We start from the raw sequence: 13,121 nt of genomic DNA, 5'->3' as shown, positions 1-13,121 counted from the left end.
TGTACACGTGTACTGGTGGATGATGCGGGATGTGCTGTGGCACCTCCAGCCCCATGCACACCCCAGCCATGAGCTGGGGGCACCGCAGCCATAGGGCACCTGTGGGGCTGCAGAAGAGCAGCGGTGACAGCACATGTGCACCGTGGGGCTCTGCACAGGTTACTGGTTCCTCTAAGCCTGTGATGCTGTGAAGTGGCCAGGTAGGACCCTCCAGGCATCCCCCATCCCGTGCCAGCTCTGCAGGGAGGAGGATCCGACCCGGCTGAAGCAGGCTTAGGACAGACGGTGCCAGCCATCTGCTACCAGCGCCGTGCCGCCGCATTGCTAGGCTGAGCACACTGCAGCCGGCTGCACGCTGGAGGTGCCTCTTGACCCCTGGTAGCAACAAGAAGTCAAAACACCGCAGTTCGGTTTGCAATCCAGTAAGTGTCAAAGCACGGAAAAACAGAGGCAGAGACAGGACGGAATGCCTGCAGTGGCCAGGTATTGAAAGACAACCTGCCCGTCCCTGCTTCTCAGTTGCTTCCCAGGCACAGCTGCTCCAACTCGAATGGGAGGGAGGACATCAGCCTCTCGTGCACATTGCTTCCTGGTTCTCCTGGGGACAAGAAAGTGCTGGAATGGATCTGATACTCATGCAGAAAACTTCACCTTTGCTGAATGCCTATGGAAATGGTGTGTACAAAGGGGTTCATCCAAGGTGAGAGATCGCTTCTGGCTCATGTTCGCATTTCAGCTAATGATAAAGGGAAGGTGCCCCTGCCTTCTGCGTCACGCCACGTCACCAGCTGGATGGGGCACCCAGCCACCAGAAAAAAGGGGCCTCCTCCCAGCTGACAGCAGCTGGTGCGTCTGTCTGGGATGACTCTGCCATGTTTGCTTTGTGCAGGTTTCTGGTACAAAAGTCCTCTCTGCAGAAAACATTCTTCAGGCCAGCAGCAATGCCAAGGGAAAACTTCAGAAAAGCTGAGGAGCAATGGGCGATGCTGCCTGAAGTTCCTTCTCCGTCCTGTTGTCTCAGAGCGGTGGTGCCCCCCAAAACGGAGCTGATGCCCAAGTGGTGAAGATGCTGCTTCTGCTACACCTATGCCATGGCAGAGAACTGGAATTCTACAGCTGCCTACATGTTTGTTTGTTTTTTTTTCAGAAAAAGAAAGTTCACTTTAAATTGAAAAAAAAAAAAATGAACAAAAGGAGGAAAAGACTATGTTGCATAAGCCTTTCATGCAGCTGGGTACATCTGATGTTTCTTGCTTGGCATTGCTTTCTGGCTTATGACGCTGTGCTGTGTTTTTTTTCCATTCACAAAACACTTTTAGGACTGCAAACATCCCAAAAACATAACAGGGAAACGCAGGGGGGACACATTAAAATAGTATAGTTCTAGGTATAGTTCTCAAGGAACGTAGATCATCACTCAACACCCCAAACACTAAAACCCTCCTTTAAAACACTGAGGTGCCTGGGGAGGCTACAAGGCTTATTAGGCTACCAGCTCGCATGGCAAGATGCCTGTGCGGACAAAGGAGGGTTTGGAGGAACTGTGTGAAGGAGGGGCAGAGGCTGCCACGTGGCACGCCTGCCAGCCTGGCACAATCGCACAGATCCGTGCTCCCAAACCGCCCCCAGTGCGGGGCACCCCCGGCTGCAGGCCTGGGGCAGCCCGGCTGCGTGGTCGGGCTCACAGCCCCGCACGAGTGGGAGCAGCCCCCTCGTGGGTACGAAGCTGAACATCTGGGCAAGATGGAACTCCATTTTTCTGCCTATTTCCTGCATTCAGCCGTCAGCCATACGACCACTGCATGGACCTTGGGGATCTCCCCCAGGAGCTCAGAGGAACAAGTGGCTTTTACTAGAAGTAGTAGAGTTTCCCACAGAACAGTTTTCTTTCGATAAATGCCCATTTGATTAAATTTTAAATGTTATCATCCCCAGGATGATAAAATAATAAGGTTACTGCTATTACATTCAACTTTGCAGCTACAAACCCAAGAGGAAAGTATCCATTTGAAACTGAACAGCCTGCTACGGCAGCGCAGCCGACTGCCACCAGCAAGCACACCAAGTACAAACTGAAAGCAAATCAGAGTAACAATTGCCAGTACAGAAATGGCAAATTAGCACAAACATTTGAAAATCACCAGTTAATAAAATTAGAACAATATTCAGTAATGACAATATGAATGATAGAAAAATACAAACCACAGAATTACCACTCTGTATTACAAATTATTTTTAACTCTGTGAAACAAAGCTGCTCTCATCATACCAAAACAAACTGTTCCCATATGGCCACCAAAAAAAATCAATATTTTAGGATATTTTTTTATTTATTGCTGCAAGAAATGGCAACATTTCCCATTTTCCTTCCAGTTCAAGAGCACAGACTGAGACTCATCCATTCCCACCAAACATCGACTCCGAATTCTCATCATCTCCCATTTCCACTACATTTTTTTTTCTTTAACTATCTGATATTTGCTCTCAAAATACTGCATGTCTGTATTTTTCTTCACCTAACAGCACGTGATTCAAAGGTGCCACCCTGACACGGACATAGGGCAAAGTGTTTTTTCCTGCCTGAAACTAGGCACGGCCTTGGAGGGTCATCAGGAAGGGAGGAGACGGGAGTAGTGCATCATCTGGAGGGGCGGCAGATGGCATTCAGCGCTTTGATACAGTGTTTTTGTTTTACTTCTTGCAAGGACTGTCCCATGCCCCATCAGTCCGGAGCCAGGGCTTGAGGCAGAGACTTCCAGGAATTGCCGGCTCGGTGCCACATCCTGGGGACGTCTCAGCAGCCGTGCCGCTGGTGGCCTGGGCAGCCCGGGTGCGGCAGCTGCTGCGGGGCCGCGCTGCCACCTCCCATTCTGCAACGCCGGCTGCCCCTCCAGCAGCGTGGTGACACATCGCCACGCTCTATCTCAGGCCATGCCGAACACGACCACGCTGCTGACACCCTGTCATTGGCGAGAAAACACAGCTCTGTTTGCACAGCGCTGCCCCCGAACCAGCTCCACTGGGGCTGATCCCCGTCCCTGCTGCATGAGAACAAGATGTATGAGCAGACATGCAGCCACTCTCCAGGGGGGCTGGCTTTCAGATATGGCAGCATGCAAAGCCACAGGCTCCTTTGAGTGCCACCAAACATCTCCCATAACCAGTATTATGAAATATATTGCCCTTCTAGTCTCAGCAGAAAGCACAAAGGCTCTGCCAATGTTTAACTAGCTCTCTTTGGCTGTAATGAAGTTCTTCTAACAGGAAAACCAATGGTTTACACTATAGACTAGCTACACACAGTGATGCAAAGCACAGCTAGCATCTGTTACACAGCATCCATGTAACAAAGAAATACCAGTGAATACTGTAAACAGAAGAAAAATACAAAAGCTGTACAAGTAGGAGAGGAGCTGTCATTGGCAAATCATTTACTGCTTCCTGTGCTAAAATTCTTGGTAAATACAGGATGGAGTACACAACATGCCTCTCTAACTAAAACCCATTAATGCTCTTACAACTTATTATGTATTATTTCTTTGGTCAATTTTTCTAAATTCTTCAGCCTCTGTAGTCTATGCCAACTGCTATGTAGAGCTTGTCCTTTCATTGCATCATGCACTTAAGAGAAACTGGAAAAAAATAATCACAGTACATATCAAGAATGAGACTTTGGAACCAATTTCCAGAGGATGTAAGAGCTCAAAAATGCAAGAGATGGGGAGAAGAGGATGGGAAAGCACAGAGGAGGGAAAGCACAGAGAGAATGGAGGGAAGTCTGCCCTTGAACATTTTTGCAGTGAGTGGATGAAAAAGCCAATAGATGCTTTGTATTCCAGGAACAGACCAGCAGGTCCCACACAAATACACCACATGTGCCTGCAGACCGTGCCTTGTTCCCCAGGTGATCCTGGCGAAGGGATGGGGAAGAGCTGGCGAGTGGGTGCGTGAACAGGAGGGAGATGGAGGGCAGAGATGGATGGAGGTGGGGGGGAGAAAGAGGGAGACTACATTACGAAACTTGGTATAAAGAATGGAAATACTAAGGAAAAAACAGAACCAAAACAAATTGAGTGGGAGAAGCAAACTGGATAACAAAGAACACTGGAAACAGTTTATTTTCTTTCATGCTCTGCCATAGATGTAAGTGGCAATTTAATAGCAAAGAAAAGGGCAGTGTCAGCTCCTAGGACAGAACTGTCATAAGCTCCAGCACTGCACCCAGGCCTCTGCAGTGTCAAATACAAACATCGATGAGGATGGGAACTACCAATGCCTTTTTCTTTCCATGGGCTCAGTCTGTGCATTAACACAAGGACTGTGATCTGTCCAGTCTGAGTGGTTTCTGGGAGGTTCTGGGCATCTTCAGAAGGAAACAGAAAGTCTCTCACTGCAGGTTGAGTCTAGCTAACTAGACGTGAAAAAGAATAATCTCATCTATCAAATGAAATGAAAACTAATTCATGGAAAAGACAAAATAAATCAACACCATCAGAAATGAAAGCAAATAAACCAGCTAGGCATGGAGCAAAACAAATGAGCTTTGGTTACACATTATAATTCTTCAAATAGCAGCTCTTGGAAGTAAGAAAATGGAGGTGTAATAGATTTGTTACCAGTACTGGGTGACCCAGCAGACGCTGCTCAGCTCTGCTGCTCTCCCCCTGATAAATTCATTGCACCTACTGTTGTTCTGCAAGAATGCAGCTTGAGCAGAGTGCCTTACATTGCAGCTACTCCAGTTACCCTGCCTCAATATGTCACTTACTTCACAACCCTAACTCAGACCATGACAGATGAGTGTCTTGTCATAACCTGGTAAAAGGCCAATTCGCATTCAAATGAGTCCCTAGTTCTCTAAACAAGAAACAGCACTTGGCTGTTTGTGAACTATTGGCATTTTATTCTGTGCTTAAAATAGCCATCGCAAGTCTGTCAGTAGGGAACTTATGAAAGCAGCCTCTTAATGTTGTAACCTGTGGGAAGCTCAGCTCCAACTCCTCCTGAGCTTCAGATTGAGCCTACCCATGTTTGTCCCGCTTTCTGTTTACAAAGCTTTGAAATCCAGTGCCAATGGCACATCTGAGGCAGCAGCCCTGCCCCTGCTCCAGAAACTACCAGTGACTCAGCCACGCTTCATGTGGCTCTATTTTGCACGGCAAAGTGGAACACTGGTTTGGCAACTCCAGACAAAACTTGGCTGCACCAGAGCTCAGCACAGTTATAAAACCTGCGGATACACGGGCTCCAAAACAGCGGCCTGATCCCATAGCTGCTGAAGGCAGGGAGCCCCGTCTGAGAGCTGCAGGCCTGGGCAGGCAGTGTCACCACCCTGGCCACGCGCTCAGCGCCCAAGAAGGCCTGGGTTTGGGTGGAATTCCCCCCAGGAGGTCACCAGGAGCAAATGTGAACCCACTCAGAAAATGCCTCCATCTCCCAAACTGTCCTTCTGCAGTGGGATCAAGTTTCTTAAGGGTAGAAAGCAACACGTACATCAAAATCTCTCGAGAATTATCAGTCTCAAAGTAAATTACAGACTTTCTCAGTTATGACACTTCTTGAGATGGGACAAGGAAACTCTTTGTGATCCCTTCCTCCCTTCTGCCGTAGCAATTACTGAAGGCAGCTTGGCAAGAACTTAGAAGAATTTAAGATACTTCTCAGTTGTCTCGTAGGAATTTTTTCTCCTCCTGTAAATTTGTTGTGATCTCTGCTGCAACCTAGGCCACTTAGCACTAATTTAATGCACAGTCAATCCTGATGAGTAAGCTAACAGCGATGCAAACTGTCCTGGTACATGACATGAGAACATGGATGAATGTGCTGAGAATTAAGTATGTACCAGCTGTAACCCACGGCATGCTCAAAATTTGGAAGTGATCAGGAAAAATTATGAAATCTGTTTTTTAAAAGAAAACCTAACAAGACATCAACCTTATTACCTAATCAAAAGAGTTGAGAAAGGGGAATTTCACGTTGAAGATGGAGTGCTCTGAAGACAACACTAGTGTGCTCTGTTTGGAGACGGTGCGTCACACCTAAGCAAAAGAACGTGATGTCCAAATTCTCAGGAAAGAGGCAAAGACCTCAGTGGCACCACAGAAGAAGAACCTGAATCCAGTCAAGAGAATTGGTAACAGAAGTGCCCGATGTGTACATCAAAAGAAGAAAAAGCAAGAATTGGAAGGTGAGTTTTTCTTATGCTTTTTCTTCTCCTTTTATCAGGAACCATCAACAAAGCTGTAGCACATCAGTGATTTTCCCAGCTGCCCGAGGTTCACTGTCCATGGGATCTGTACCGGCAGCTGTGGACTGTCTGTACGTTACAAAGCTGGCCGGAGGGATAGGCTTCAGAAACAGCATTCTTCCACGCACGGCTTGTCTTCAAAAGAAATATTTACATAATACTGCCATTCCCCTGAGCAAAAAGGTCATATTAGCAACAGGAGAAGGGAGGGTGAATCCCACTTCTGCGAAAGCTTTTGCATTCTGCCAGCAAAGAGCTGAGGGTCTGCAGCCGAAGCCTGGCAGGCAGCAGGCGCAGCGCAGGCTACTGGCGGCCCGCCGAGCAGCGCGGCACAGCGCAGGGGCACGGCTCTCGGCCTGGGCTCATCTCCTGGGGTTAAGAAGCTGCCCTTGATCTTGTTATCAGAATCTTATCTCCTTCTTCAACAGGCAGACATTTTTACAGGTATTATCTGTAAGTGGTATCATGATTACATGGCTGGCCACAAGAAAGAACGCCTGGCCATTACGCCAGATGATGCATAAACACGGGGCACTTACCCACGCTGATCACAACTCAACCAGAGAATGGAATCTACAAGTTGGTGTAACTAATAAACACATGGATACAAAACAGATAGTAGCAACAGGAAATGCTGTTTAGAAAGCATTGGAAACTACATGGACAGCTAGATTTTCTGAGCCAATCACCCCCTAAATTCATTTATCACCTTTGTTTCCATTACCACAGTAATAGTTCCCTCTTTGTATTCTTTTTAGATTAATCCAAACAGGACTAAAACACTTCCTTGCTTCTGTGTTTTAATCTTAAAATCACTTTGACCCTGTAAGCTTGAATTTATTATATCAATTCTATGTCTCATTCTCAAAGCAGGTTATTTAGTCACCTTATAGACTGCTGGTAATAATTATGCAATAGAGCACAAAGACAAATGGCTACCAGGCTGCAGTGGAACAAAAGCTTGGATTAATTTGTTAATGATACGTAAGCACCACTGGCACCACCAAGTACATTGTGTAAAAAGCTTTACATTAAATCAAGATGTGTTAATTCCTACTTTGCTTACTATGTAATGTTTTAGTGCCTCTAAAAACAGGCAAATCCCTCCCCTTGCACAAGCCAAGGGGGCAGGCAGCAATTACGCATCTAAGCCCACACCACGCTGAGGACCAGTCCCAGAAGCAGCTGCTCAAGCCCAGTCCCGTATTCCCACCATGCCCTGTGGTCACAGGCAATTGACCATGCCAGAAAATGGTGATGAGGACTCCCAGGGAGAGAGCATCTTAGTTTGGTCACACTGGACCTGTCTGCTTCAGAGAAATGCCGGGGAGCCATCGGTCCCTGCCAGCGCCTGCTTTACAGCCTGCGTGTGCTGCAGCCCAGCCCGACACGACAGCAACACGCTGTTTTCCACTAACAGTCGCTCAGGCAATCCAGCCCTCCTCTCTCAAGCCTTTGGAGGCGAACTTGTCAGCTAAAACTCCCCAAACCATATCCCTAGTATTTTATATAAAGGGCAAATATAAACAACCGCCCCCAAATATGCTAAGAAACAAAGAACGTGTTCATGCTTTAGTGTCATACATGGGGGAAGGTGTCTATTTCAGAACTATCTATACCTGATCCAGACTTTGCAAGTCTTCCGAGGAGACTGGGCTGCAGCTGCCACTGCCAGCATTAGGAAGATGTGGAAATCTAAAGTGTAAAACTCCTTAGGCTGGCAAAGCTGTCATGAGTCCAACAGAAGTGCCCTTCACCTACTCCCAACAAAATGCTAAAAGACTCCATTTCATATAGCTAAGAGGTAAAACTTCCTTGTGCAATGCCAAGTAGGGAAGGATTGTAACCAAACGCAGCTTTGGAAGCTAGCAGGGCTATACATGACACAGTTGACTGTCCTTCCATGAGGGAGCTTTGCTATAAAATGTCTTAGCTCCCACAACCCTCTTTCCTTACAATTGCTGCTCTCTGAGATGCTGGTAAATAAACTGCTGCCATTTGAGCTTCAGCTGCAGCAGAGACTGCTCATTGCACCGCTATTGTTGTAAATCCAAGACAAAATTGAAAGCCACAGTGAACAACGATCGATAGGCAGCACACTCTAAAGTTAGTGGAGATCTTGCTAGGATGCTACGCAAACCTGACAGAGAGTAACCTGTACAGCTTTAGCCAGACCACAAACAAGTGTTCCACTTTCCTTATAACATTTTTAAATTGCAGCCAAACACAAATAGGGATATAAACACTGTCACTCTCTCGCTTGCAGCAGCCATGCAATGCTGTATGAGCAATGGAGTCCAAAGGACAAGGTAATGGTGTTTTAGAAACTCTTATACGAGCTCGTACTCCATTGATTTTTGCTGAAGCCTGCTGAGTTCAGGCAGGCCTGCTGGCCTCATGGGACTGCTCCAGGGGAAACGGGGACACGGACACGGCAAACTGAGCTGCGCTGCCGGGAAGAGGTGGGTACGGTATTTCCCACAGGAATAAGGGAGACAGCACTTATCTCTACAGCAAGACCCAGGCAAAATGTACCTGCTACCCAGATCCAACCCACATGATTGCCCGTTGAGCAGCACATAAGCCCAGTCCTGTTTTCCTTAATACAATATTCCTTACCCATGCATAGTGCTGCTGTATGGGCTTCACAGGCAAATAAAACTTCCCAACTCAGTCTGCTGCTCTCTAAAACCTGCATCATCAATCGATAGTGTTTGGATAGCAAAACTTTTTCAACTCTACTCATTGCTGATAACTTTGTACTGGATTGAGCAGAGATTTATCCAGACCCAACAGCAACACACACAGGGCACACACAGCTCCTGTCGCTGATATGGCATTCACAGCTGGACCCATTTTGACCTTTCCTTGCTTTTATCCATTTTTTTCCCCGAGCCATTTCTACACAAAATACCCATTATTGTGTAGCTGATAAATACTGCACTGTCCAAATAAAAACACGAGCATTTCGGAGCAGCAAAACAAGCCCAGAAGCAAAAGTGTGATGTGTTTGTCCTGTGCTAATTTAAAGGGAAAATCTAATTGTCCGTTTTAATCTTTGATCCCACTACACAGTGAGCAGGCAAGTATGAAACTCCAAAGATACAAATCCAAACTGAGGCCATACCAACCACCTGTGGCTGGGGTACATCTGAGCCGGTAGCTCATTGTTTCTGTTTTTTGTTTTGTTTTCTTTTTAAAAATTCAAGAAGAAATCCTTTCGCAGTCCTTTTCTCACTCCCGGTTTCTGCCAGCTGCAGTGATTCTCTCAAACAGTAAAACGCTCTGCTGCAGTGAAGGGTGGCAACGCACGCCCGCTCTTTCGGGTTGCACGTACCTATTTCCCAGAGACCGCTGATCTGATTGCTGAGGCTAATCCACCACGGAAAACTACTTCTGCACGAGCCCTTCTCCTCACACGCCTAAGCGGCTCCTCCTTTTCCGTGCTGCTCTACCTAAACCGCATCTTCTGCCAGTGCCCGGCGCGGAGCAGCGAGGCGCATGCCGCGTTTCTGCAGCCCGCTCGCCGCCCGCTCGGCTCGGGGAGAAGCCGGAGCCGCTCCGGGGCTCGCCCGGCGCTCGGCGGCGCCGCGCTCCCCGCTCCTCGGCGGCGGCGGCGGGCGCGGCGGGGCCGGGTGGCGGGGAGCGCGCTGCGGGGCGGTGCGGGGCTGCCCGCCGGTACTCACCGCGCGTCGCCGTAGCCGCCGTAGCCCTCGGCCCAGGGCCCCAGCTCGCTCTTGATGCAGGCGGCGGGGGCGGCGTAGGGCGGCCGCCCCAGCGGGTACCAGGCGTCGGCGGGGAAGTCGGCGGGCTCGGCGGGCGGCCCGCGGCCGCAGGCGAAGGGCCCGGCGGGCGGCTCGGAGCACGGCCCGTACAGCTGCCCCTCGTCGGCGAAGAAGGACGGCCAGGGCGGCGCGGGGCCCGGCGGGGCCAGCTCGGCGCCGAAGCGGCACGGCGCGCCCCAGGCGGCGCCAGGAGCGGGCTCCGGGGGGCTCTCCAGCTTGATGCGGGCGGGCGGCGGCGGCAGCGCGAAGCAGTCGCGGCCCGGCAGCGCCGGCGGCTCCTCGGGCGCCGGAGAGCCGCGGTACAGGGCCAGCCCGGCGGGCACGTCGACGGCCAAGCCGGGCTCGCCGCCGCCGCCCTTGAAGGCGGCCGGGGCGGGCGGCGGCTCCGGAGGGTCTTTGGCGGCGGGGCGCGGGGCGCGGGGCGGCCCCCCGGGCAGGGCGAACATGCAGTCCTCGCGGGGCAGCAGCTCGCCGGGCGCCTCCAGCGCCTCCACGGCCAGGCCCATGGAGGCGGACACGGCTTTGCAGAGCTCCTTGGCGCTGTCGCCCAGAAAGTCCTCCTTGGGCGCCGGCTCGGCGCGGCCGGCCGCCGGCTCGGCCTCGGGCGGCAGCAGCGGCGGCAGCGCGCCCGCCTCGCCCAGCAGCTCCTTCAGGTCGCCGGCGCACGGGAAGGGCGAGCCCATGGCCGGGCGGGCGGTCGGCAGCGCCTTGGCGGCCCCGCGGGGCTCCGGCAGCGGCATGAAGGCGGGCGAGACGGCCGGCGGCGGCCGGGGGCTCGGCGGGCCGGCGGCGCACGCCGGTGCCTGGTGGCTGGTGCCCGGCTCTTCCCGTGGCGCGGCGGCGCCCGGCGCCTGGAACGCCTCGCAGACGCTCTGGAAGAAGCTCTGGAAAGCCCCGCGGAAGGTCCGGCCCGCCGGCCGCGGGTACACGCGCCCGATCCCCAGCTGCACCTCCATGCCCGCGGCGCTCCGGGCGGCGGCGAGGCGGGGGGGGACGACGGCGACCCCGAGCCCGAGCCCGAGCCCGAGCCCGAGCCCGAGCGGCGGCCCCCGGGCGGCCAGCCGCGGCCCCGGCTAGCGGCGGCTCTGCCCCGCCGCTGCCATCCCCGGCGGAGCGGCGGGCGCGGGGCGGGGAGCGCGGCGGGCGGGATGCTCGGCGCCCGCAACAGGCGGCGAAAGTTGGGGCCGGGCGGAGCGGGCAGGTGCGCGGCCCCGAGCCCCGCCGCCGACTGCCGCGGCTGGCTGCTTTTGCTCTTTTTGATCCGCGGCTCGGGGAGAGCGGGAGCGAGAGGCTGGCTTGCGGAGGAGAGGAGGTGCAGCGAGGGAGACCGCCCCACGCCGCGAATTCGGCCCAGGGTCTCTGCAATGATTAATCCGGTAACTCTCGCCGCGGAGGGACGCGGCGCCCGCCGTGGCCTGCCCGGCCCGGCCCCCCGCTCCCCGGCGGGCGGCGGGGGCGGCGAGCCCGAGCCCCGCGGAGCCGCAGCGCCGCCGCCCGCCTTCGCCGCGGTGTCTGGGCTCGGCGCCTCGCCGCCCCCGGCCCTGGCCCCCGCGGGCGGATCGGGGTCGCCGCCGCCGCAGCCCCCGGGCGAGCGCCCCGCGGCGCGGCACGGCCGGGGCGGAGCGGAGAGGGCGAGGGGGGGCAGCGGCAGCCCCGCCGCCGCTCTCGCCCCCCGCTGCCGCCCGGTCCTGCCCCGCTGCCCCCGGCCCCGGCCGCCCGCGCTCCGACGCTGGAGGATGCCGGGGTTCGGCTGGGCAGGGTGCTGGTTAGAGCGCCTTGCCCAGGCTCGGGTTTTACGGGACGATCGCCGAGGTCCCTTTCGACCTGGGCTTTCCTACGGCTGAGGTTCACCTAGAGGAATCCCCGCGGCTGGGGGGAACTCAGGAAAAGAGGCATTCGCTCTCCTTGGGCACTGGCATGGGGATCAAAACTTATTCCAGGCGGGCTGTACTAAGGTGGTCTTTTCAACTTCAGTACTTGCACACTTTTCACCTAAACAATTATAAAAATAAATACATAAAAAATAAATAAATAAAGCGCAAAGGCCCAGGTCCTTGGTTTCACCAAGAAACGGAATGGCCTGTTGTGCTGCAGTCCGCAAGTAGCAAAGGGTTTGCCCCCACCTTCCTCTGCTCCGCGTTTTGGAACAATCTCCACATCCACCAGCAAGTGACAGCAGGTGCTCCGCTCTCACACAAAGTCTTAAAACAGACCAAAGAGCTAGCAGACATAGTTAGTGTAGGACCTACTGTAAACAAGACTTGAGCTCCCCTTACTGGCACTGTAATAACAATCCTAAAGCAACTTTTTTTCTGGTAGGCACCATTCCCAGGCAACCTTATAATGGAACTATACTCATCTGACATACATTGAAATAAGCCCATTAATTTCAACTTCTTTGGAGACAGAGGGAGAATAGTAATGATTTGTTGCAAATGGAGAAAATGGAGAAGTGGAGACAGTTGGGAGAATGAAGAATCATGTTCAGTCTTTTAAAAGCATTTTTACAAGCCATGGAAGATAGTAGGGAAAAAAAAAAAAAAAAAGAGTTATAGCCAAGCAAAATTTGGCAATGACCTCCATACTGACTGAGTGGTAAGCACACCCTGCCTCCTGTGAGCAAAGTAGATGGAGGAGGCAACCCCTCAGTGTCTGAGGTGATGATGGCATCAGTTCAGGCCCCCCACTGCTCCCCGTGCCTGCAGCAGCAGGGCTGGGCCCAGGCCTCTGCCCAGCTGCCCCTGCTGAAGCCTCTTTACAGCCTTACAGTATGGATGAAACACCGAACAACCAGTATAACCCTTCAAATAACAAAGAAACACAGCCGAAACCTCAAAACATAGAAATAGAGGGAGATGCTGTAAAATATGGGCACAGCGTGTATTTAAACATGTAGATCTCAGCGGTCCCACCTGGATCACTGGAGACGGGCCCAGCTCGAGCTTCACGTGGGCTCGTCAGCCTGCTGGGCTTGAGACGTGGCCCAGAACCTCCAGCCCGGTGACTCATGCATTGCTTGGCTCTGCAACTAACAAAAAACTGCAGCTGAAGGTATGAGGAAAGGTAATGCCACGGGATGGGATCAGAGG

At 52.6% G+C, this 13,121-nt stretch overlaps 1 protein-coding gene across 1 annotated transcript in view; it reads right to left on the bottom strand.

Moving 5' to 3' along the window:
* The window catches only part of AR (androgen receptor), a 60,095-nt gene extending 48,964 nt beyond the window's left edge, over window positions 1-11,131 (bottom strand). Inside the window, exon 1 of the mRNA XM_082771216.1 lies at window positions 9,934-11,131. Within this exon, the coding sequence (XP_082627342.1) occupies window positions 9,934-10,988 (1,055 nt within the window). The 5' untranslated portion in view covers window positions 10,989-11,131. The remainder of the gene's footprint in view (window positions 1-9,933) is intronic.
* Between the last annotated feature and the right edge of the window lie 1,990 nt (window positions 11,132-13,121).

This window comes from Aythya marila (genome assembly GCF_965140915.1).
Source record: "Aythya marila genome assembly, chromosome: 13".
Classification (NCBI taxonomy): Eukaryota; Metazoa; Chordata; class Aves; order Anseriformes; family Anatidae; genus Aythya; species Aythya marila.
The sequence above is the reverse complement of the archived record's forward strand: the minus strand, read 5'-3'. Positions and strand labels throughout refer to the sequence as shown.